Source organism: Bactrocera neohumeralis, chromosome 2, assembly GCF_024586455.1.
Source record: "Bactrocera neohumeralis isolate Rockhampton chromosome 2, APGP_CSIRO_Bneo_wtdbg2-racon-allhic-juicebox.fasta_v2, whole genome shotgun sequence".
Taxonomy (NCBI): Eukaryota; Metazoa; Arthropoda; class Insecta; order Diptera; family Tephritidae; genus Bactrocera; species Bactrocera neohumeralis.
This window is the reverse complement of record NC_065919.1, coordinates 32,661,644-32,687,650: the sequence shown is the minus strand read 5'-3', so window position 1 is coordinate 32,687,650 and position 26,007 is coordinate 32,661,644. Positions and strand designations below refer to the sequence as shown.

Here is a 26,007-nt window from a genome sequence, read left to right as displayed (position 1 = left end):
CACGGCGAATATCGCATTCGATGGAACGAAGAGCTGTATGAGATATACGACGACATCGACATAGTTCAGCGAATTAAAAGACTGCGGCTACCCTGGCTAGATCATGTTGTCCGAATGGACGGAAACACTCCAGCTCTGAAAGTATTCGACGCAGTACCCGCCGGGGGAAGCAGAGGAAGAGGAAGACCTCCACTCCGTTGGAAGGACCAAGTGGAGAAGGACCTGACTTCGCTTGGAATATCCAATTGGCGCCACGTAGCGAAAAGAAGAAACGACTGGCGCGCTGTTGTTAACTCGGCTATAATCGCGTAAGCGGTGTCTACGTCAATTAAGAAGAAGAAGTAAACAGCTGATTCGAATATTGGCTTTGCGTATGTTCGAAAAGACGAAAATCCAATCAGATTCTGTGACAGCATTGAATATCAGAATTGGTTTGCAATTCTGACAACTAAGCAATTCTGTCTTGGATTCCACAACACCCCTGAATATCTATAAATGATAACTATAGTCGTATGCGCATTGCAAATACGCGAATCTGTAAGCGTACATTTGTAAACATTAAAATTAGCATCAATTTTCTCATTTAACAATGAAAATGCTCAATTCTGCTATTCTGACGGGGTTATGTTAAATATTGGTGAAATCCGCTAATAATTTTTTGTGGTGAAATCCACTAATATAAAACTCAGCCCCTCCAAAAAGTGGAACATTTTGACAATCGGCACACCAAGAACCTTCTTTATAAATGTACGTTCTCTGTTGAAAGGAATGAACTGTCACTTCAGCAGTTTGACAGATCATTTTCATTTCAATGAAAATTTCGAAGAGGCAACACACTTATTCCGACGGCAGTTTCATTTCTGTAGTATTAAATTTAGTAGAGCGAGTATTAAGACGGTTGTGTTAATTAACTTCTACATCTTGAAGCTCCCACAGCCACTGGAGGGAGTTTCTTTAACCTCATAGGCTGATTATTGCACGATTTTGACTTCGAGCAATGGAATCGATGGCATGTGGTCAAAAGTAAACAGCTACCTCTCCGACCTTTCTCGTTTCCTCACTGCACGGAACCTAACACTTTCTCCCACCAAATCCACAGCGACCATATTTACGAACTAGACAAAGCAGTATAGACTTGATCTGAATATTGCAGTCGATGGCGTTCAAATTCCGACTGTCAACAATCCTAATATTTTAGGTGTAACTTTTGATAGTCTATCGTCCTTCACTCCCCATACGACCGCGATTATCGCCAAGGTACAGAGACGCAACAAAATCATCAAGTCGATAGCCGGCAGCACATGGGAAAAAGACAAAGAAACGTTGTTGGCAACATACAAGGCAATAGTCCGGCCGGTCCTCAATTACGCCGCACCAATATGGTTGCCTGGATGCAGTGGTATGCAGATGAGGACCTGCCAGAACACTGCACTTCGGACAATGACAGGATGCCTCTTGATATCTCCCATCGAACTCCTACATAGTGAGACGCTTATGCCCCCAGTTAAGGAGCATAATGAACTCCTCTCCAAGCAGTTCCTGATAGGATGTTTTCGTAGAAATCACCCTTGCAGCTACCTGCTTGGAGCGGATCCGCCTCCTGGGAACATCAATAGGACTTTCCGAAACTACCTACATGTACTGACCGCCATTCGCAGTGGAGCTATCAACACGTTCACCGACTCCCTTCCAGTGAATGGCGTTCTTGGAGTCAAATCACCACCCATCGCAGACGAAGATCTCGGGTTGCCGTGAGAAACGCGAGCGACCCAGCTTCTTTCTGGATACTGTAGCAGGTTAAGCTCCTACTTGTCCAGAATAGACCCCGACATATCCGATATATGTCCGGCATTGAGTCTCCACATGACACTGGTCACCTCTTTGCATGCCCTCCCAATCCCACTCATCTAACACCCCTTTTCCTTTACTCGGACCCCATCGAAACAGCATGTTTCCTGGGCCTCACGATAAATGCCGTCGACGACAACCTGGTTAACCCTCACCATCCTAACGGGGGTTGATATACCGTTAAAACAACAACAGCTACGGTTGTGTTAAATTATAAAAATGAAGTACATTTTCAAAATAATTTAATACATTTTTCCAACAAGATTAATAATGTTAATCTGCAGAAAGATTATACAAAATGGACTGGGGGCACAATTCCGATTTCTTTGGCGCCGCGATTTGAAGGTAAAGTTGGAAAGAGGAAGTCGTCCTGATTAAAAAATATATAGGGTTATAGGTACCGCAAACGCTAAGTTTACGAGATATTCGACCTTAAAGTTCAAAAATTCGCAAAATTCGAACATTTCAAGAAGCTATTTCACCACGTTAAACCCACTTTATTCACATTTTTCTCTTTAAATTATTTAAATTACACTATAATCTTATAAATAAATCCACATTTTATACTTTTAGCAGGTTTTTTATTTAAAAAATCTTTATTTTAAAAATTACATTTTACACTCGTTTGAACCTCATTTGTTTACCAAAAATTACGAAGAAATGGAGCGCTGCCATGTGATGACAAGGCAATTCGCTGAAATTCCTCTTTTTCGCAAAAATTCCTTTATTCATGCATATGGATATTTTCTTTTTTAAATTTATTAAGCAAATAAGTAATATTATATACATGAATTAGTAATATTATATAACAATATTATATATACATACATATGTATAAGTGGTTATATTTTTTGGTTATCATGCACTCATATTGAAACAAAATTTGAGTTTTTATATAAAGTAGTTATATTTTTTGGTTATTAAATATAATATATATATATATATATATACATATATCGTCATCTAATATACAATCCAATGTATCATAAAAAATAAATGGAAATCGCTGACAGAAATAATAATCAAAATGTATCAATTTTATAACGAAAACTTAAATTTTGTTTGAATATGAGTGCATAATAACCAAAGAATATAACCACTTTCACCACTTTATAACAAAAAGTCAATATATTTTTTTTATTTTTAACGCAGAAAGGAGTACTACGCGAAAGTACTTCAGTCACCCCGGGTATTCGCTTCGCCAGAGTTATTTCTTTAGAGCGCGGCCGAAGGCCGCCAACGCAGAAGGAAGTACTACGCGAAAGTACTTCAGTCACCCCGGGTATTCGCTCGGCCAGAGTTATTTTTTTAGAGCGCGGCCGAAGGCCGCCAACGCAGAAAGGAGTACTACGCAAAAGTACTTCAGTCACCCCGGGTATTCGCTCGGCCAGGGTTATTTTTTTAGAACGCGGCCGAAGGCCTCCAACGCAGAAAGGAGTACTACGCGATAGTACTTCAGTCACCCCGGGTATTCGCTCGACCAGGGTTATTTTTTTATTATTATTAACCACTTTCACCACTTTATAACAAAAAGTCAATATATTTTTTTTATTTTTAACGCAGAAAGGAGTACTACGCGAAAGTACTTCAGTCACCCCGGGTATTCGCTCGGCCAGAGTTATTTTTTTAGAGCGCGGCCGAAGGCCGCCAACGCAGAAAGGAGTACTACGCAAAAGTACTTCAGTCACCCCGCTCGGCCAGAGTTTTTTTAGAGCGCGGCCGATTCGCAAAAGTACTTCACCAGGTTATTTTTTTATTATTATTAACCACTTTCACCACTTTATAACAAAAAGTCAATATATTTTTTTTATTTTTAACGCAGAAAGGAGTACTACGCAAAAGTACTTCAGTCACCCCGGGTATTCGCTCGGCCAGGGTTATTTTTTTAGAACGCGGCCGAAGGCCTCCAACGCAAAAAGGAGTACTTCGCGAAAGTATTTCAGTCACATAAATTACGTATTACACATATACATATGTAGAAAGTATTTTTTTTATAGTTAATAAAGAAAAGAGAATCACGCGATAAAACAAACAAAGAAAAATTGTTAAAAATCCTACATATTTACTGTTTAAGATGTGGCAAGGCTCGCTTTCCTCATAATTGTAAACAATCTAACCTTTTCAACGATGAGTGTGCTAAGTGATTTTTAAATTAATAAATTTAGGTAAAATATAGAAAAATAAAAGTGAAATGTAAGCTTATTTCAAAGCTTAGAGTGTGTATTTAAATATACAAAGTAAAAAATGTGAAAAATTTTGTGAAACATAGAGAAATAACATGTTTTCTTAGTGCAAATTTTTGAACTTTCAATCGTGAATATTTTAAAAAATAAAAGTTATTTTTACATTATTTTTGGATATTCCTCCTCTGGAGAAGCTCTCCTATCCGTACATACCCCATTTATACGGAAATTCGGTTTTTTTACCCCTCCGCCAAAGTAATCGGAATCGTGCCGGACTGGGGATTTAGCGAAGTCTTAAATTTAATAAACTTATACAAGCATAAATAAAAATATCATTGCTCATATTAAATTTATTATTTGAATTGGTATATAAAATTCATGTTACAATTATATATGAAATATTTTTTTTCCAAAAAAATACATTTGTATAGAAAAGTATATTTCTCCTCTTTTTATTTTTCACAAAAATTTTTTTCATCCATAAAAAATTTAAATAGGTGAAGACAGTGGCGAAGGCAGGAAAAAAATTTGGGGGGGGTTTTAGGTAAAAAGACACTGTTTCATTATTTTATTCATAAATTGAAGTGTAAACTTCTTTTATTTTGGGCCATAACATTTAAAATCTCTTCCTCCCTCACGTCTATATCTCTATGGATATTCAAGAGAGCCATTCCGTTGAGGCGTGCTTCTCCAGTTTTATTTCTTAAATATGTTTTAAGCCTGCGAAGTGAGGAAAACGAGCGTTCACTTGAAGCGACAGATATAGGGATTGTTGTTCCAATCTTTAAAAACGATGCACTGTTTTGAAAATTTTTGCATCGCAACAATTCAACGCGTCTAAAAAGTTTTGGATCTCTTTGTTTGATTTAACCAGTTCCTGAAAATATATTCAAAATTTTAGTTAGAAAATATAATCTGAAGAAAAGATTTTTAACCTTTTCCACATTCTAAATTCAGCAACGAAATCATCGGGATCTTCTACATCAGCGGACCATTGCTTTTCTAAAACACGAACAATCTTCTGCAATAACGTCAAGATCTATGCATTTATTTGGCAAAATGTTTTCAATTTTGGAAAGCAGCTCTCGATGTTTTAAAAATCGTTCATTGATTTGGTCCAAAAAATGATCTAAAAACGGTATATAAATTGATCTGCGGTAATATTCTTCCGCGATTAGTTTGCCGTTTCGCCAAACGCGGAATTTTGATTTCTGAATCTAATTCTGCGGCTATTGTTTTAACTGATTCAAAATGTTCAGAGTTAGTTTAAACGATTGCCAAGTTTTGCCGCGAGCTAAAAAAAATTAAGTATATGTTGCGAAGCAAAAAAAGTATCAAAAAGTATCAAAAGCACAACCGTTGTTTTAAAGATTTTCATTTGAAAAACAAATAATAAGTAAAGTTGTGTATCTAATTCAGACCAGTTTTTTCTGGTGGTTTTTATTAAAAATATAGACATTTTAGTTAAGACACACAAGTATTTTTTTGCAAATAGCATAATTTTTTTTAATTTAAATTTATTTCACAACAGTTTGCTCATGGAACGAAAACTAAAAGTCATAATAAATGAGTTTTTATTTTTCCTTTATTATGATTAAAAATAAACTCTAAAAAAAAGTAATAGAAACCTTATTGGTGACTTTTCAGTTCAGAACTAATTTTCAAAAGAAGTCCATTTTCGACTCACAATTCCCTTTAAATCTAAACAAATCCAGTTTAGCAGCCACAGAGTTATAAGGCATTTACTCATTACTTTGAAGTAAATTAAAAAAATATCTCTGTTCAGTTTATATTTTTCTTGGTTTTTTAATTGGCCTACATTCCCACAACTTTTTAATACTATCCAGATACAATAGGTTTGTTTTTAGTTTAACATTTTCATAGTTTCAAAAAATTAAATTCTATCAGCAGAAAAGTATCAAAATAGGCCGTTTGTGAACAAAAAAGTATCAAATCACAAAATTTAGAAAAAAAAAGTATCAAAAAAGATACTATTGTATCAAAACGGCAACGCTGTTAGTGACTAATGTATTCATTTATTTTACATATTCATACATCGTCGGCAGAAAGATTGCTTTGAAACCAACAAATTACAATTTTTCAAATGACTATGTAGAATTAAATTCTATTATTTAAAAACTCAATTAGTTTGGGGGGGTTTTAACACCCCAAACCCCCCGCCCCCCCTCCTGCGTTCGCCCCTGGTTCAGGAGCTCAAAACATGCGCTACATCAGTCCGACGCCTTTTCGCAAATGATTTTATTATGATAAAAAATACCCACATACAGATTTGGCAACGGCAATGGCAATAGATTTGACAGTTAGTATGCCATAAATTTTTGCCTGTCGAGATGCCCCGTAAAGCAGATGGCATACTAAGTGTAATATTACACGCGGCAACTTTTGTTGCGGCAATTCTTGGTTTATGGACGAGGGGGCGACGAGGAGGGGAGAATCGCGCCGAGTTTCCAGTGTTCAGCAACACGCTTTGTGTTCTTATTCGTAACAGTTTTCGGCATTCGTGTTCTTTCTTTCGTAGTACATAGTTGCATTTGCGTATATTTTTTTGAAATTAATATTTTGAATATACATATTTAAAGAATTTAATTTCATCTTTTGTTAAGTAATTTGCAAATATGTATACAAATATACATAATATGATATAAATATTTTAGAAAATTGAGTATGACGAAAAAATCTAATTAATTAAAGATATTGTGAAATGTATGGAGGAAGCCATACAAATTGATTCAGACGATAGTGAAAAGGGTTATATTTGTGAAGGTCTGTTATATGATCTTTGTTTTAATTTTGAATTATAAATAAAATGTATTTCTTAATTGACAGAACTGATTAATATATGTGATAGAATGGCCCAAATACCTATAAGGAAAAAGAAACGACAATGGGTTAAAGTAATGAGTAGACAACGGGTTTAAGTAAAGTGAAAGAGAATGAGAAAAAACTCGAGAAGAGTTGCGCAACACAAGTTGCTCGTGTGAATGTAATGGGCGACATCAAAAGAGAATCGCCCAAGAATTAGCAACAAAAGTTGACACGTGTAATAATAGACTAACTGTCAAATCTATTGCCATTCCCGTTGCCAAATCTGTATGTGACCACTGTATTATGATAACAACCCTGCCAACCATGAGCGGGTAAAAAACCAGATAATCAGTGGGTAAGGAAGAGGGTAATCCATAGGGTAATCATGTGTACTTTGCCATAGGCCGAGCGACAATTTTACCCACTCACGTACGTATACATGTGATCATACATCTTTGTTGAGCTCATTCAGAAGTGCCATATAAAAAAGTATATCTGTCCTGCTCTAATATCCCCAATCGACGGCTGATGCAGGGTTGCATTTTCTCTTTTTTAAATAGCTGACGCAGGGTTGCATTTTAAACAGCTGATGCAGGGTTGCATTTTTTGATTCCTACTTTAAAAATTTATTAAAATTTCAGAGAAAACTTTTTAATTTTTAAATTATTAATTTTATTATTTTTAATAAATATTTACATAAAATTGTAATTAAATATATTGACACTAACATTTCATAAATAAAAATATATTTTATACAAAAATATTTGATATCTGAAAAAAGATTAATTAAAGAAAAGAATTATTAACACCTGAAAATGAAGGAGTGGAAAAATATTATAAAAGAAATAAAATAAAGGTTATTAATACCTGAAAATAAATAATAATTACATTGAATTTGTAATATCTAAACGAAAAAGAAAAATTAATTGTATAAAATTATAATAATATCTAAAAAAAAATTAATATTATCTGATTATTTAAAATATAAAGCAAACATTTGTTTTCACATATTATATTAGATTGTGCAGGCCGCCTTAAACGCATAAAATACATACGTAAGTATTTATTTTTTCGTATTATATTGGACTGCGCAGTCCAATTTCAAAGTACACACACTTTCTTCACATACTTACTTAACAATTGATATTTGCCGCTTCTGATGATATAGCTGCTGCTGCTACTTCCAATTCTGTTCTGATTTATAAAGCTATGAAATAAAATGAACTAGAAAGACCCTTTTTTTACAAATGTATTTCTGGGAAAAATAAGAATTCATATTTTTGGACTACTGTACAATAATTGTAGCATAAATTTTATACACCAATTAAAATAATAAATTTAAAATGAGCAATGATATTTTGATTTATGCATGTATATGTTTATTAAATTTCAGATTTCGCTCATTCCCAAGCCATTTTGCATAATTTTTCTGTAAATTAACAATATTAAACTAAATGTTAATTTTTTGGAAAACTCTTATTTTGAAAATGTCCTTTATTTTTATAATTGGGATACTCACAACCCATCGTAAAGCATCGTAAAATCGTAAAATTATAAATTTTTACACTTGTTTAAAAAAAATTGTTGCTGGATTTCATACAAAAATGAGTTTACATATTTATACTACATATGTTCGGACCGACATTGAAAACATTTTGAAAACACATTTGTATGTTGTGGAATCTAAGTCGTTCGGGCCGACAATGTGTATTTTCGATGAGTTTTCACTGACAACTATCAATAGCGGCATTCTCTTGCTCTTGCAAGATGTTACAAAATGCAAAAATCCTATACCGAAATATGCAAGGCCAAGAGAGCACCCATTGCAGAATCTAGTAATATGACGGCACGAAAATAAACTTGGGTTTGGTCTGACATATTTATAGCCATTGCAAATAATTTTCTGCGTGTGTTTGTTGTTGTGCCGTTGCACCAAGAGGAAAATCCTACAAGTTCTGCACCGTGCAAGGTTTTGCAAGAGCAAAAGAATCCCCCTAATATGAGAATATCAAGCGACAGCTGTTTTTGTATATGGAATGTAAACAAATATCAAGTGACAATTTAGGGCCGGCAAAATATGTCTTCCAAAAACATCGATTAAACTAGAGCAGGTACCGATTATGAGTGGAATGTAAGTTTTCAAGTAGTTTTCAGCGAAAACTGTGTTTTCGTTTGACAGCTTTGACATGGACGAAAACACAAGTTTTCGTGCGAAAACCAGTTTTCCCCACGAAAACATGTTTTCGTTGTCGGTCCGAACATAGTATTACAATTCTCAATGTATGTTTTCGAATCGTTATAACTTATAACTTTATGAGACTTGTGAAACCTCTAAATATAACGCAACCGTCTTAATACTTGCTCTACTAAATTTAATATTACCGAAATGAAAATGCTGTCGGTGTATGTTTAAATGGGATAAGTTGCCTCTTCGAAATTTTCATATTAATGAAAACTGGGCTGTCAAACTGCTGAAGTGACAGCTTATTGCTTTCAATATATGGCATACTAATTAGTATTACATATATTGCTTTCCATAAGCAATAGGGAGTCTCCACAGGCAATAGGTACGGCAATACAGTTAGTATAACATAAATTTTATCCTGTCGAGATGCCCCGTTATATAGATTGTCGTATTGACTTAAAATCGTGAATATGAACTATCATTCCCAATTCGGAATGTATAGTTTGGCGATTAGATTGAGTAAGTTTTTTTTTGAATTCCAATTGTATTCTATAACTCTTTAATTTATTAAAGATTTTCAAAAGTTTTCTAAAATGGCTGGCGCTAAATTAGAAGCAGTTCCAAGTGTAGATATTGAGGAAGGAGTTTTTAAATATGTATTAATAAAAGTGTTCGGAAATGATGATTCTATAAATAAAAATATTGTAAGGGGATATGCGGACTGTCAGTGGCATTGTAAGATTTGAAATACTTCGGCTTTTATGTATGGATAAAGCAATTGTGTATGTTGATTCTTTGTTAAGCCGATATCTACGACCGAGCTAGCGAATCCTGTAAAGGATTAGGATTAGAAACAGAATGTCTTGGCGGTGGTCGCATTGAGCATAGTCCGAATTTGAAATTAATAAAGGTGTATGGCTACTCCCAGGTTGTAACAATTCTATAAGTAAAATATATTTAATAAAAATTATTAATTTCTAGGGCTTTGGAAAGGCGGACCACGCGGAAACTAGGAGAATATTGCTGAATAAATTTCCACTATATAGCATTGAAATATCCGACGAGGGTTATTAATTCAGTTTAGATTTCAGACAGTTATATTGAGATTTGAAAATAAATGTTTTATTATTTCCAAGAAAATGTAAATGGATTAATGGATATACATATATTTGAACACGTTTTAATTGGTTATTAACCTTATTACTGTTTGGAACTTCCCTCAGTTTAATTGAAGTTAAAACGGTTCAATATTAAATAGTGCAAAACTAACTCTAATTCCATATTTAACTTCTTTTGGAATCCAGTTATTCATACAATAAGAAAATAGTTGCAAGCAAGCAAAAAATAAATGTTACCATATTTAAACGGGCTATGATTTATAATAGCATCCCCCTATTTTGGGGTTAAAATGGGTATGTACGGATAGGGAGGTCCTCCAGATCAAGAATATATATATATAGTTGCCGCTGACTTATGGTTTTTGAGATATTTGCATTTAAAGTTCAAAAAATCAACTATTTAAAATGAGTGTTTCTCCGATTTATAATGCATTTTACACTTATATTTGTAACTTTTATATCCACTAACACTTCACTAATTCGGGGATGCTATTATAAAATTTACCCTTTAAACGAATAAAAATAAATAAAAAAGAAGGATTATACCGTCAATAAAATATTCATCGTATGAAGAGCAACGCAAACTCTTTCAGATAAATCTCGGTGTTGGATCTGCGCGGTCGAAGGCCACTAACTTCCTGTACCTCGGCATCTAGAAAATTAAATCATAAAAATTAGCCTTTGTTTTATTTTGTAAATGTAAAACTGCATTACTTACTTTGTCTTGGCCTTTTCAATGGCAGTGAGACGGTCATCAACACCACTTATGAGTTTTGCTACCAGGGTCTCAATGGCATCCAGTTTCTGGATTATATCTGAAATACATAAATGTATTTTTTTAAAGCAAATACAAATATATTTATATATTAATACATTATAGCTGCCACCAGACGATGGTGACAGTACCACAATTTTTGAAGAATTTTCTGAAGGAGCGTAAACGAGATTATAACATATTTATTTAAACACTTTATCTATAAAAAATATTAAAAAATGCAACATTTTTGTGTTCAATACAACATCTATGGAACCTCAACGGTTGTGAGCATTCCACTTCGGAATCCATTTCTTCCACAAGGTCAGCAAAATTCATTCTATGAAAAGTCATAAAAAAGTTGATGAATGAGTGGAACTAATGCCCCTATTGCGATTTTCAACCCGACTTGGTCGAATTGAAGTTAAGGCAACTCAACTTCAGATCAACCAAACTCTTTTTCGGTATTGCGAACTTCAACTAAGTTCAGTCGAAGTATGATTGGCGTTGCCAACCTAAGAAAGGGAAATTTGACAGATAGTGAAACAGCTAAAATTTTGTAAACGACATATTTAAACAATTGAATTCAGTTGTCGCTCGCGACAATTTATATTACAATGACGAAAATACTGGGGGCAAAATTAATGTGCTACGTATGCGAAAAAGCCTTCGTGATCACTCAAATCCATTGGAGCTTCCAAATGCAAAGTAAGCCATAGTTTTTTCACAATTGAATTGCTTTTTAATAATGTTTGTTGCAGATTCCTAAGTTATTTTCGATTAAATAAAGAAGCATTTTGTTTTTTACTGAATGAGATGAAGGAACATTTCCACAAACGTGTGCGAGGAACGGCCATACCTCCTATATTAAAATTATGCGCAACTCTGCGTTTCCTTGCTGACGGTGGTTATCAAAAATGCAGTGGAAATGATTTTAACATTGGGTTGGCGCAAGCTACGATATCTTTAGTAATTAGAGAGGTTCTAAATATAATTGAACAACGTATTTGTGCCCAATGGATTAAAATTCAAATGACTGAGGAGGAGCAAAACGCTTCAAAAGTTTCAAAAAGTGCTTTCCGGGAGTAGTTGGTTGCATCGACGGAACTCATGTTCGCATAATTTCACTAAGAAGAGAAGTGCAACATCTTTATCTTAACAGAAAGGGCTACTACAGTTTAAACGTGATGATTGTATGTATAAAATCTGAATTATATTAGAAACAAAATGGTATAATTTCTTAAAATTTTTAGCTTTGTGTTTATAAAATGTCTATTCGGTATGTGGATGCTAGGCATGCAGGCGCAAATCATGACTCTTTTGTTTTCAATGTTAGCGATTTGAAAGTGCATTTACAGAAAAACATACAGAATAACACTTGGATCTTGGGTAAGTCTTTATCGTATTTATTGATAAATAATTAGAGTAATGTAATTTCTTAGGCGACGCTGGCTATCCTCTGCACAAATTTTTAATGACGCCTTATCGCTTGGCGGAAGCTTCTTCACCCCAAGCACGCTACAATACAGCACACTCAAAGGCCCGGAATATTGTAGAGCGGACAATTGGTGTACTCAAGAGTAGATTTCGATTTCTTTTATCTGTACGAGGTTTACATAACACTCCCGAAAAGGCTACGCAAATTGTGAATGCTTGTTGCGCATTGCACAATATTTGCCAACACTTTCAAGTGGAATCTCCGGAAGAAATACCATCTACTTCACATACTACAATGACCAATGATATTTTGGACATAGAAAGAGAAGAAGAGGATACGGCTCGAATAATTCGCAATAATTCATTCAAATATTCATTTATTATTTCTAATGTGCTATTTATTCAGGCATATATTTAAATTTTATTTAAATAAATTCATTAAATAACAATATCACTTCATTTTTTAAGGTAAACTTAAACTATGGTACAAAAATATAAAATATCACTTCATTCCAGAATTATTAAAAATAAAATAAAAAAAATATTACTTTGTGTCTTAAATAACCAAAAAAAATTAAAATCTTTGCGAAGATTTTAATTTACCAATTTTGAGGCGCTGCACCTCAATTTGAATTTATTGTTTCCAAATTGTGGCTTTCCTCTTCCTACTTCTGGAAGCTTCTCCATTAACTCCACCAATTTTTCGAATTGGTTTTTTGTTGCAACTTTATTTCTTCTAAAAATTTATAAAAAAATATTAATTAAAATTAATTTAACATTAATTAAAATAGTTATTTTACCCGTCCTCCATTTTTCTTTAATATTTTTTTGTATTTCACTGCACGAATGTTGAACTTCAACTGCTATTAAGCAGTTGAAGTTTATTTATATACTAGTCAACCCCACTTGTACAGAGTTGAAAACCGCAATACCAAAAAAAGTTGAAGTTAGATCATACTTCAACCGCAATTTTTTTGACGGATTGAGTTGAAGTTGGCAATACCGAATTTTTAAACTTCGACTGAAATGCAGTTGGGTTGAAAACCGCAATAGGGGCATAAAAGAAACTTATCATCTATAGGTATGGAAAAATACTTATGTATATTTAATATCTACCCTACTTAAAGCTATGTAATTTTCTGAAACTTTACCTACAAGTATACCTAAATATAAAATTTAATATTAAACGTATTGTTCAATTCTATGTATTTAATATCAACTAAAGGACTGCAATATTGATCTGGACGATCCTCCTCTATCATACCCATTTTATTCCCGAAATCTTGGGACGGTATTCTAAAGTCGACCCAGTTACAATTGTAACCGCAAAATTTGTTTCAATTTAGATTTAACATTTTTTACATTTACACATGTATATAAGTATATATACATATGTAGATATAACGCACAAATTATATATTTCACACAAATGCACAATCTAACCGTGCGATTCTGTAACTTGAGACAGTCTCAAGTCTCTAAATTTGAGATTTTAAGTTAGAGACAATTTTTGAGACTTGAGATGATATTGCTATTCTGTAAGTGACAGTCACAAAATCTATTACATTTCATTATTCAGAGATGTTTTTACACTTGAATGAAAATAAATATGTCGATAACAAATATTAAATTTTCTATAACATAGTCAAAAAACATAATTATCAATGAAAATAAAAATATATGTTGACTTTGTTTCATAATATTTACGAAATTTATGTAAAATTGATTTATTTTTAACATTTTCGTGTTTGAGTTGCTTACAAAATATAAAGAAACGACAATCGATTAATATCTATGATGATCTCTATTCAGTATATTCAAAATGGCAGACAAGAGTTCTTTTTAGTTTTGTGACCTGCTAACTACCAGGTCTCAATATTTTGAGACTAACGCTAGAGACTGTTTAGTGAATAGTAACTAGTCTCAAATTGAGACTTTGCCTCAAAATGTCTCAAATAGAGACTAGAGACTGGTTACAGAATCCCGCTATAAACCACAACTATTTAAATTAATAGCGGGATTCTGTAACCAGTCTCTAGTCTCTATTTGAGACATTTTGAGGTAAAATCTCAATTTGTGACTAGTTACTATTCACTAAACAGTCTCTAGCGTTAGTCTCAAAATATTGACTCAAACTTGAGACCTGGTAATTAGCAGGAGAGAATAGAGATCATCACAGATATTAATCGATTGTAGTTATTTTCTATTTTGTAAGCAACTCAAACACGAAAAGGTTAAAAATAAATCAATTTTACATAAGTTTCGTAAATATTATGAAACAAGGTCAACATATATTTTTACTTTTATTGATAATTATGTTTTTTGACTATGTTATAAAAAATTTAATATTTGTTATCGACATATTTATTTTCATTCAAGTTTAAAAACATCTCTGAATAATGAAATGTAATAGATTTTGTGACTGTCACTTACAAAATAGCAAAATCGTCTCAAGTCTCAAAAATTGTCTCTAACTCAAAATCTCAAATTTAGAGATTTGAGACAGTATCACGGTACAGAATCGCACGGTAAATATACACTATTTTTACACTAGAAATGCAGTTATTCTTTAAAGTAAAGTTATAAGTTTATAACGTACCCTACCTTAATTTTTTGTAATTCGCAATATATTTGGCACAATTCCGATTTCTTCGGCGCCGGGATATGAAGGTACCATTGGAAAAAGGTTATTAAACCTGATTAAAAAATATATTGGGTTATAGGTACCACAAACGCTTAGTTTAGGAGATATTCGACTTTAAAGTTCAAAAATTCCCAAAATTCGAACGTTTCAACAAGCTATGTATTTCACTACATTTAACACACTTTATGCACATTGTTCACTTCAAATTCATTTAATTAAACTGTAAACATTTAAAAATTATTGTATTTAATATACAAACAAAGAAAAATCGTTGAAAATCCTACATATTATATTTGGTGTTTAAGATGTGGCAATGCTCGTTTTCCTCATCCATCCTATGTCAATGTCGTCGTATATCTCGTACAGCTCATAGTTCCATCGAATGCGATATTCGCCGTGGCCAACGCGCAAAGGACCATAAATCTTTCGCAGAACTTTTCTCTCGAAAACTCGCAACGTCGACTCATTAGCTGTTGACATCGTCCAAGCCTCTGCACCATATAGCAGGACGGGAATTATGAGTGACTTAAAGAGTTTGGTTTTTGTTTGTCGAGAGAGGACTTTGCTTCTCAATTGCCTACTCAGTCCGAAGTAGCACCAGTTAGCAAGAGTTATCCTGCGTTGGATTTCTAGGCTGACATAGTTTTGGTGGTGTCAATGCTGGTTCCTAAATAGACGAAATTATCTACGACTTCAAAATTCTGACTGTCAACTGTGAAGTGAGTGCCAAGCCGTTTGTTTGATGACAGGAGATATTTCGTCTTGCCCTCGTTCACTTCCAGACCCATTTTCTGTGCATCTTTCTCCAGTCTGGAGAAAGGAGAACTAACGGCGCGGGTGTTGAGGCCGATGATATCAATATCATCGGCATACGCCAGCAGCTGTACACTCCTATAGAAGATATTACCTTCTCTATTTAGTTCTGAAGCTCGTATTATTTTCTCAAGCAGCAGATTGAAGAAGTCGCACGATAGGGAGTCGCATTGTCTGAAACCTCGTTTGGTATCGAACGGCTCGAAGAGGTCCTTCCCGATCCTGACGGACCTTTTGGTGTTGCTCAACGTCAGTCTACTCAGCCATATTAGTTCTGCGGGGATACCAAATTCAGACATCGTGGCAAAAAGGCTGCTTCTTTTCGTGCCGTCAAATGCAGCTTTGAAATCGACGTAGAAGTGGTGTGTGTCGATTCTCTTTTCACGGGTCTTTTCCAAGATTGAAGATGAAAGCCACACTGAAAAGGTCCAATGGCTTGATAGAGCCTTATGCGCGATGTTAAGGAGGCTTATCCCACTGTAGTTGGCGGAGATTGTGTGGTCTCCATTTTTGTGGAATGGGCAGAGCACACTTAAATTCTAATCGTTGGGCATGCTTTCGTCCGACCATATTTTACGAAGAAGCTGATGCATGCTCCTTATCAGTTCTTTGCCGCCGTGTTTGAATAGCTCGGCCGGTCATCCATCGGCCCCTCGGCTTTGTTGCTCTTCAAACGGGTGATTGCTATTCGAACTTTTTCATGGAAGAGTAGTGGAACGTCTGCTCCATCAACATCCATTGGGGAATCGGGTTCGACTTCTCCTGGCGTTATGCATTCACTGTCATTCAGCAGGCTGGATAAGTGTTTCCTCCATAATTTTAGTATGCTCTGGGCATCGGTTACTAAATCACCTCTGAGGATTATACAAGAGTATGCCCCAGTCTTGAAACCTTATGTTAGTAGCCGCATCTTTTCGTGGAATTTTCGAGCATTACCCCTGTCGGCCTGCTTGGTAAGCTTCATACTTCATACTCACGCATTTCGGACTCTCTCTTTTTCTGTCTGCAAATCCGTCTCGCTCGCCTCCTCAATTCTGGGTATCATCCAAATCATCCCATCCCGCACGTGTTGTGGCTTGAAGTGCCGTTGTTGACGAGTGCTCTCAGAGAGCAGAAGTGCAAGCCGAGTAGAAAATCGTTCGGCTGTCTGTTGTGATTGCAGCTTCTCGACGTCGAACCTTCCTTGTGTTTGTAGACGTGCGTTTTTGCTGCACAGAGGCGGGTGCGAATCTTGACTGCAACAAGATAGTGGTCCAAGTCGATGTTAGGATCTTGGAGCGTACGCACGTCTAGATCGCTGAAGACGTGTCTTCCGTCTATCACAACATGATCGATCTGGTTGGTGGCTTTTCGATGCGGAGATAGCTAGGTAGCTTGATGTATTTTCTTGTGCTGCAATCAAGTTCTACAGATAACCATATTTCGTGGAGGTTGAATTTACAGACTGTTGCGTTGCATATACCTTCTTTACGCACCCTGACGTTAAAGTCTCCAAGAACGACTTTTACATCGTGGCGGGGTCAGCTGTCATAGGTGCGCTCATAGAAGGCATCTTTGGTCACATCGTCCTTCTTTTCCGTCGGGGCGTGGGCGCAAATCAGCGATATGTTGAAGAACTTCGCTTTGATGCGGATTGTGGCTAGATGTTCATCCACCGGAGTGAATGATAGTACTCGGCGACGGAGTCTCCTCCCATCACGAATCCCACACCAAACCTGCCACAAGGACCAACTCGCCTCAATCCTTGTCCGTCGCATTTCTTGGACGGCGATGAAGCCGTCAGCCTTTATTTTCACGAGGACATCAACCAGCAGGGCGGCGACACCTTCCCAATTAACGGATCGGACATTCCAGGTGCATTCCCTCAAATCGTAGTCTTATTTCGTTTTCCATGGTCGTCATCAAAAGGGGGGTCTCTCATCCGAGGCTGATTGTTATTTTTCATTGGGGGTGTTTTTTACGGGGGATGTTTTGTCTTTTCACTTTGTTTGCCTTCAAACGTATGTATGTTCTTAGGCTACCCAGAGGATACTTCGTCATAAACCGGAAGTTGTGAACTGCTTGAGCCATATGTAAAAGAGTCGTTTCTGGCCACTACTAAATGAATGGCGATCAGAGAACTTTCCTCACTTGCGTGAACTTCTACACATGACTCCATCCTCCGATAATAACCTTCTCTAAATAAAATAAATGAATTATATACATATATGTATATGTATGTATATGTAACAGAAATTAAATATAAATTATGAAATTATTATATCAAGTAACGAACTTACCTCTTTAAAATCCAAAATATACCGCGCTTCTCGTCTTTTCCTCTTCTTGAAAAATTGGCTATTCTTCTTTCCTATTCTAGCAAGTTAATATTACAATAGGGGGATTCTCTTGCTCTTGCAAGATTGCGGATAGCAAAAATCTTATACATATTTTTGCATTTTTATAAATTTTGTTCCATACAAACGTTTTTATTGTTAATATTTTGTGCTTCACACCTGCAACCCATACTTTCTACGAGATTCTGACACCTAGCTTTAGGTATAGCGTACCAAGTTTTTTAACAGCAGACCAAAAAGTCGTCCATATTTTTATAATTAACCTTTGCAATTTCAGTCTTGACTTCATTCCATAGACTTTCAATTGGACTTAAGTCAGGAATTTGCGCTGGACAATCCAGAATATCTATCATCACTGTAGAAAACCAATTTTTTACTAGCTTTGAGGCGTGTTTGGAATCGTTGTCTTGCATAAATTTCCATTTAATTGGCATATTTAATTCCATATGGCTTTTTAAACTGTGTAAGTACTGAAACTTGACCATTTTTCTATTGATTCTTACGAACGGACCTACACCATGCCAAGAAAATGCTCCCCAAACCACAATATTTCCGCCACAATGCTTTATCGTCGTCTGAGTGTACCTAGGTTAATATCTTGGCACTTAGGACGATGTACAAATATTCTGATTTCTGGTCCTATCCGTTAACCTTTGTTTCGTCACTCTACAATACATTTTTCCAAAAAATTTAAGCTTTTCTCTTGATGAGCTTTGGCTTACTATAGCAGCGTCTGTACGCGGCTCCTTTTTACTTGGTCTCGGCTTCCGAATCCTGCCTTTGACCAATACTTAGGAATTCTCCAAACATGATTGGATTACTTTTTTACGAAAAATTCCATTAGTTTAGCATTTTCGGCCACTTTTTGCCCTTTTTTATACATGTTCCAAATTATTCCCCTCTCTTCTATTGTAGCATGCTTTTCGGATCCCATTTTATATTATTTCTTTCACTGAAATACTTTTAATTATTTATTTTTCAACAACGCAAAAATTATGCCCTTAAATTAAAATCTGCTTGAGTACTACTTTTGCAAAGTAATCTGTGCCGTTTAAGTGTCTATTCAAAATCAACATTGGCTACGCATAATTGATAACGGTATACTAAAAGCAAAACATAACGGAAAATTTGGCAGTACAGTACAACTCTAGTACAGCAGCACCAAATTGAATGTAAAATTTTTACATTTTAAACAACTTTAACTTAAACAATTTTAACATTTATATGATGAAACTTTGTGCCATTTAGCTGTATGTACATATATAACAGCCTATCATAATATATTAAAAAATTAAATATAATACAATAGTGTATGTACATAAATCGTAGATTTTATCATTAAAAACTTATATTCACATGTATCATGACCATATGTGTTTATGTTCGCTTTCGCGAATTCAAATCATAGTATCCCTTATCAGTAATAACAAGTAGCGCGAGTTAGAGCGCTATTACATGAATCAACTTTTGATGCTAATTCTCGGGCGATTCTCTTTTGCTGTCACCCATTACCTTCACACGAGCAACTTGTGTTGCGCAACTCTGTTCGAGTTTTTTTCTCATTCCATTTCACTTTACTTTAACCCATTGTCGTTTCTTTTTCCTTATAGGTATTTGGGCCACTCTATCACATATATTAATCAGCTCTGTCAATTAAGAAATACATTTTATTTATTAAAACAAACATATATCACCCTTTTTACTATCGTCTGAATCAATTTGTATGGCTTCCTCCATACATTTCACAATATCTTTAATTAATTAGATTTTTTCGTCATACTCCATTTTCTAAAATATATATATTATATTATGTATATTTGTATACATATTTGCAAATTACTTACCAAAAGATGAAATTAATTTTTTTAAATATATTCAAAATATTAATTTCAAAAAAAGATACGCAAATGCAACTATGTACTACGAAAGAGAGAACACGAATGCCGAAAAAATCGCAGCGAACTGTTACGACTAAGAACACAAAGCGAGTTGCTGAACACTGGAAACTCGGCGCGATTCCCCTCTATTCGTCGCCCCCTCGCCTATAAACCAAGAGTTGCCGCAACAAAAGTTGCCTCGTGTAATAGCGCTCTTAAGGAACGTATTCCTTATAATAGTATCTTTTCAAAATATCCTAAACAAACAACCATCAAAACAACCTTATCTTGGAACAATAGAAGTGCACAATCAGTACAACAAACAATAACAACCCAAATAGTTTTTTACTAGTAAAAAGCCAGCATCTCAATAGTATAAGTAGCACTAAGATTTATGTAAACAAACCTAAACAAACAATATATGGTATTACTCAATTCACTTTATTAAGTATTGAAAGTTCAAAAGTCAGTTGTTTTAATATACCACAAAATCATAAAAAAAGATTTAAATAGTTTTAAGATTTACATACATATGTGCATATGTGCGACCGCTTGGTCTTTTGAGATGTTATCAAAATTTTAATGTCCAAAGCAAATAATTATATATAACTTAGATATTAATTAAATATTTAGGTAATAATACGAACATTCTCTGATTATACAGAGTTTCTGGATTATATGGAGAAGTTCACGAAAGTGAGAAAAGTTCTCTGATTGCCATTCACTTGGGAGTAGCCAGAAACGATTCTATAACATATGGCACTTTCGACTTTGACCAAGTATCCTCTGGGTAGCCAGAAAACATCCGTTTGAAATCGAGCTCAAGTGAGAAGGCGAAACATCCCCTCCAAAGGGTTGTGCGCTGGGTTTGGGACGCGCCAAGTGAAAAAAAACTTGCAGTGAAAAGAAGAAAACAGTTTTGATGACGACCCCTGCAAACGTGTTAAGGATTACGATTTAAAAGCATGCACCTGGAATAATCGGTCCCTTAGTTGGAAAGGTGACGCTAAACTGAAAGTAAAAAAATTAATTAAAAAAATTATTAATTATTTTGTATATTTATGTATTCTTTTATCTCTTTGTGGGTGTACGTTTCTATTTCTTTTGTTTAATATTTCACCATTCTTTAATTGCATTTTTATTTTTTTGTATTTTGATTCACATTTCTTTATTTTTTTCGCTTTTATAAATATGTCTTCTTTATATATTTCTGGTATATTTTTTCTTTTAAAATTTTAGTTGTTTATAGATGTATTCTGTTTAGTTTCCATTTGTTCTTTTATTTTTATAAAATCTGTATTCATTATTTCAATTGGTTTTTTTTTATTAGTGGTTGAATGAATACTGTTATTATAATATTGCACTAATTTTATTATTGGTAATTGGTGCCTTCTTTATTATTTTGTGATTTTAAAAGTCTTAAGTGTTCGTTTATTGTACCGTGTACTCTCTATATATCATCATTACCTGTTTTTACTACTGGTGATGTAAAGTGTACATTAATTTCTTCATTATTAAAATATTCCCGCATGTATGATTTATTGAATTCGTTATCAAAAACATATTTTTTCGGTTTTCCAAATATTAAATGTCTATAATTTAAAATTTCAATAAACGTTTGACTATTTCTGTCATTTACTGGTACTACAAACAAATGTTTGCTAAATTTGTCGATGAAAGTAAAAAATATTTGTTTTTCTGCTATATACTTGTATAAATCTCCGTGTATTATTTCGTTAGTAGAATTTGGAATTTCTGTTCTTTAACAGGTTCCCTGTCCAATGTATCACATGTGATACAAAATTATTTTCTTGTACCATGTGTACAGCGTCCAATGGACGCCGTCCATGTATCATATATGATACATGTAGGATAGCCCTTCCAAATAAACGCACTTGGTTCAACTTTATAATTAGCATACACTTTTATTTAAAATACATAAATGTTAAATGTTCGTGTACAAACTGAATATGTGAAGTCCGTCCGTTTGACCGTCCTATATGTGTGATGACTGTTTAACGACTGTGCTCTTGTCCTGTTTGTTAAGTTGGTTGTGCCCTATCAGTGCTGCCTATTGTCATAGGTCAGTGTTGCTCTTTGTAAGTGAGGTGAGTATGCGTACGTATTAATAGGTGTGTCCACTACGTGTTGTCCTGTCATCGCTTCCCACAATCGGACATCCTGCACTTTCATTCAACCCGAATGAAGGATCAAATTTTTTCATGAATTCCGCGACGGTAGTCGTGCGTCCGGGTCCTTCGTGATCTCCAACTTTCACAACTTCGTATCTGCCATGTTTCAACTGCTTAATGATCTTGTACGGTCCAAGATATTTTGGCTTCAGCTTCAGCCCAGATCCATACTGTGTACGTTTGATTGCTACCAGTTCATTAATTTTGTAGTCAACTTCAGCTTTACGACGAACATTGTAGGCCTTGCGATTTTCTTCTTGTAAACGAACTATGTTCTCTTTCGCTTGAAGACGGCTTTTCTCACGCTCTGAGTCGATTTCTTCTGTTGCGAAGTTTTCTAAAAGCTCTTGCAGATTCGGCATTTCAGCCACTCGCATTTCTAATCCAGTTAATATCTTAAACGGCGATATTTTTGTACTACGAGGTGGAGTTTTGTTTATAGTCTGTTGTACGCGTTCTACATGTTTGTACCACTCACCAGGACTTTCGTGGCATAATTTCGATATCATAGGTATCACGATTTTGTGTATTCGCTCAACCTGTCCGTTCCTCCTTGGAACACCCGTGGCAATTGTTAGATGCTGAATACCTTCTTTCACACAGTACTCTTTGAAAAGAGTTGACGTAAATGCGGAGCCTCTGTCGCTGATTATGCGCTTTGGATTTCCAAATACCGACGACTGCTTCCTAAGTCTGTCAACTACTGCCTCTGCTCCCGTGTTTTTTGTTGGATAAAGCCAAACAAATTTGGAAAATGCGTCGACAACCACAAGCAATTAATTATAAGATTTCTTCGATATTTCCATATGTCCAACGTGGTCGACGTGGTATGTACCTAAAGGACAGTCCTCCTTGTTAATTGGATTCAGCCAGCCTTCCTTTTTCCCTACTTTATTTTCGTTTACCAAACATTCGATACAGCTTTCTACTACGCGAGCTGTTTTCGCTTTCAACTGTGGAATATAATATGTTTTCTCCACTATGTCTTGGGTTTTCTTACTGGAGAAGTGACCTTGTTTATGTGTAATCCTTATCACTTCCTCCTCCATGAGTGAAGGTACTGCTATCAACTCTTTGATGGGGTCCTTGTGTAAAAGGCCATATTTCATATAGTAATCCTCGTATTCGTCCTTTTCTAAAATCTTCCGTACAGCTCTAACCCAATTGTCCTCTTCTTGAGCTTGCTTTAACCGGTTTCGCAATGAATCGTCCATGAGTAGACAGGAAACTCTGCTCAACGCGTCTACGTGCCTCATTTTAATGCCACTTCGATGGTCTATTTCGTAATCAAAATCCTGTAAATACATTGCCCAGCATGAAACTCTTAAGAGTGCGTCTCGTTTCTTCATCGTCATGGCGAACGCATTACAATCGGTTACTATTCGGAATTTAATACCTATCAGATATACACGCCATTTCTTGAGTGCTTCGATGATGGCTAAGACTTCGAGTTCGTACGAATGGTAAAACTCCTCACACGGTTTTGTCTTCCGACTCATATACTGGACTGGATGAAAGTTCTGATCATCTCTATTCCTCTGCAATAGTACTGCCCCATATCTGAATTTCGAATGAATCTCACAAACACTGCTGGTGAATTACAAATTCCAAATGGTACATACAAAAACTCATACTGTCCGGTACCCGTAACAAATGACGTATATTTTGTGGATTCGGCGCTTACGGGCACGTGAAAAAATCCATTTACCAAATAAAGTGTCGTATATATCTGGGCACCTTGCAAACACTCGACTACTTTATCATCAATGGCATCGGGAAATTGTCCCTTAGTATTTTCGCATTCAATCTCCTATAATCGCAGCATATCCTCTTTTCACCGTTCTTTTTAGGTACCAGAACAATTGGTGATGCATATTCCGATGTGCTGGGTTTAATGACCCTTTCTTCCAACCATCGTCCAACTTGCTCATCGACCCAAATCTTATCTACGTAGGATACTCGCCTCGGCCTCTCGTATACCGGCTCTTCGTCTTTCATTACAATTTTCATCTCGACAGGCGACTTCACGTTCTTCGCTGGTCGATACTCGGTTATCAACTTATCTATCGTCACCGCATGTGTGTTACTGAGATGCTGCAGATCGATATGTGATGCTACACTCATATCAGAAGCCAAAAAGATGTCTCCAAACTCGCCAATCAATTCATTAATCCGATTCTCATCTTGTTCCATACTGTTCCTCTTCACAGCGCATACATCGGCACTTCCGTATAATGACGTTGATGCCTCGCCACGCTTCATACTATAAGCTCCTTGGGCTCGCTTATTAGTTGTTGACTCTGCAACTAAGCGCTCCTTTACGCTTACGCTGTACTTTTCTATTGTTCCACTCGACCCTCTTCCATGTGTGCGAAGTCCACTATCTTCTTCCACGTGCTTCTCTGACTCTGATTCTCCTCCGTACCTCTTGATGGCACCATCCGACACCTTAAAATTTACACATTGACGGAAACGTTTTTATTTATCTAATAACTTTACGCGCACTTCACATTTGAAATATAAAAAATGTCAATTTAAAAGTTTTTTTTTCCCGCGGGGCTACCATCCCACTCTGACACCATATTTGTAGGATAGCCCTTCCAAATAAACGTACTTGGTTCAACTTTATAATTAGCATACACTTTTATTTAAAATACATAAATGTTAAATGTTCATGTACAAACTGAATATGTGAAGTCCGTCCGTTTGACCGTCCTATATGTGTGATGACTGTTTAACACAGTATATACAGTAGATAACGTTTTCGTGGTAGCTTTCTGAGGGGTGAATAGTGGCCATCTTGGATTTTCAGAGGTAGCAACGCTGTGCTGTATATATTGAAGCAGTAAATACTTAGCAAATTTATTCTATTAAATAACAAAAACTATAAATATTGTTGCTTAATATAAAAGGAAATTATTTATTAATGACATATATTTACTAATATTTGATTTAAACGCCATAGTGTGTCATGTTTTGCCCATAAAAATATGTATCATTTACTGATAGTCAGATATTCTTTATGTAGTGAGTTCTTATTAATAAAAAGCAGCCCTGTTCTTAGATTTCTCGGTGGTGAGTTTTCTTCTGAATGTATTTGTTTTCACTTGACAGACAGAAAACATAAAACGGTTTGTATTCGTAAGTTTTTGAAATATTATTACCAATAATTTTAATTTGGAAAGAAGATATTTGGGCATTTGAAGCTGAATTTTTAATACATCGTTCTAATTCTCATCCGTATACTATTTTTGATAATTTATTTTTGAATATTTAAGTTTTGCATTTTCCACACCACCCCAAAGGTTTGCAATAAAGCGCGTTACAGACTTTTTTAGGTGTTCGGTTCTCCGGTAGGCCTAGGCCTTTTCAACTTAAAATAAAAATAATTAATAATTTACATAAAAATTTAATAAAAATATTGCACAAAATAATTTAATAATTAATAAAAATTGTTAAGCTCTCACAATAGATGCATCCAAAATCCTACAATTCTATTAAATATATTAAAATACAGAAGCTATCTTTTAGAAGGGGGAGGTAGTTACCTATGTGAAATGCTCAAAAATTTGATGTGCCGAAAATGAGGGCTGGCTGCCTGCCTATTAAAAATTCTTAAAGAAAAACATGTTCTAATTCTTATAAAAAGTATTTTAAAACGTGTGCAAGTGTTTACGTTATTTAAGTGATTATATTGAATTACTTTGCATATCTGTTCAATTTTATTGGGATATTAGTTGTTGTTTAATGTTAAATCAGTTGTTGTTTTTTTTGTGCAATTTTTAAACACGCTT

The 26,007-nt window shown here is 35.0% G+C and overlaps 2 protein-coding genes and 1 pseudogene across 3 annotated transcripts; all 3 read left to right on the top strand.

The window, feature by feature from the left end:
- The first annotated feature begins 495 nt into the window (after positions 1–495).
- On the top strand, positions 496–1,560 carry LOC126751403 (uncharacterized; annotated as a pseudogene).
- A 7,886-nt stretch (positions 1,561–9,446) lies between these two features.
- Positions 9,447–10,210, top strand: LOC126764386 (sex-regulated protein janus-A-like). Of its 2 annotated transcripts, none has more exons than XM_050482084.1 (4): positions 9,447–9,561; positions 9,616–9,777; positions 9,846–9,970; positions 10,024–10,210. In XM_050482084.1, exons 1-4 carry the CDS (start codon positions 9,513–9,515, stop codon positions 10,114–10,116), a joined length of 429 nt encoding a protein of 142 aa, XP_050338041.1. In that variant the 5' UTR covers positions 9,447–9,512; the 3' UTR covers positions 10,117–10,210. The 2 variants fall into 2 exon arrangements, with proteins under 2 accessions (XP_050338041.1, XP_050338043.1); XM_050482086.1 differs by having other exon boundaries at positions 9,475–9,561; positions 9,627–9,777.
- Positions 10,211–11,961: 1,751 nt separating this feature from the next.
- Positions 11,962–12,895, top strand: LOC126764439 (putative nuclease HARBI1). Its single transcript, XM_050482128.1, has 3 exons — positions 11,962–12,107; positions 12,168–12,303; positions 12,357–12,895. The coding sequence occupies exons 1-3, from the start codon at positions 12,102–12,104 to the stop codon at positions 12,767–12,769; spliced, it is 555 nt and encodes a 184-aa protein (XP_050338085.1). The 5' UTR covers positions 11,962–12,101; the 3' UTR covers positions 12,770–12,895.
- Positions 12,896–26,007: the final 13,112 nt, after the last annotated feature.

Excerpts from the sequence above, each read along its gene's own strand:
- LOC126764386 (XM_050482084.1), top strand. The coding sequence starts at position 9,513 with ATGAACTATCATTCCCAATTCGGAATGTATAGTTTGGCGATTAGATTG. Across the intron at positions 9,562-9,615 it reads TAGTTTGGCGATTAGATTGA|ATTTTCAAAAGTTTTCTAAA; the intron begins GTAAGTTTTTTT and ends AATTTATTAAAG. Across the intron at positions 9,971-10,023 it reads AGGTGTATGGCTACTCCCAG|GGCTTTGGAAAGGCGGACCA; the intron begins GTTGTAACAATT and ends ATTAATTTCTAG.
- LOC126764439 (XM_050482128.1), top strand. Across the intron at positions 12,304-12,356 it reads GAATAACACTTGGATCTTGG|GCGACGCTGGCTATCCTCTG; the intron begins GTAAGTCTTTAT and ends GTAATTTCTTAG.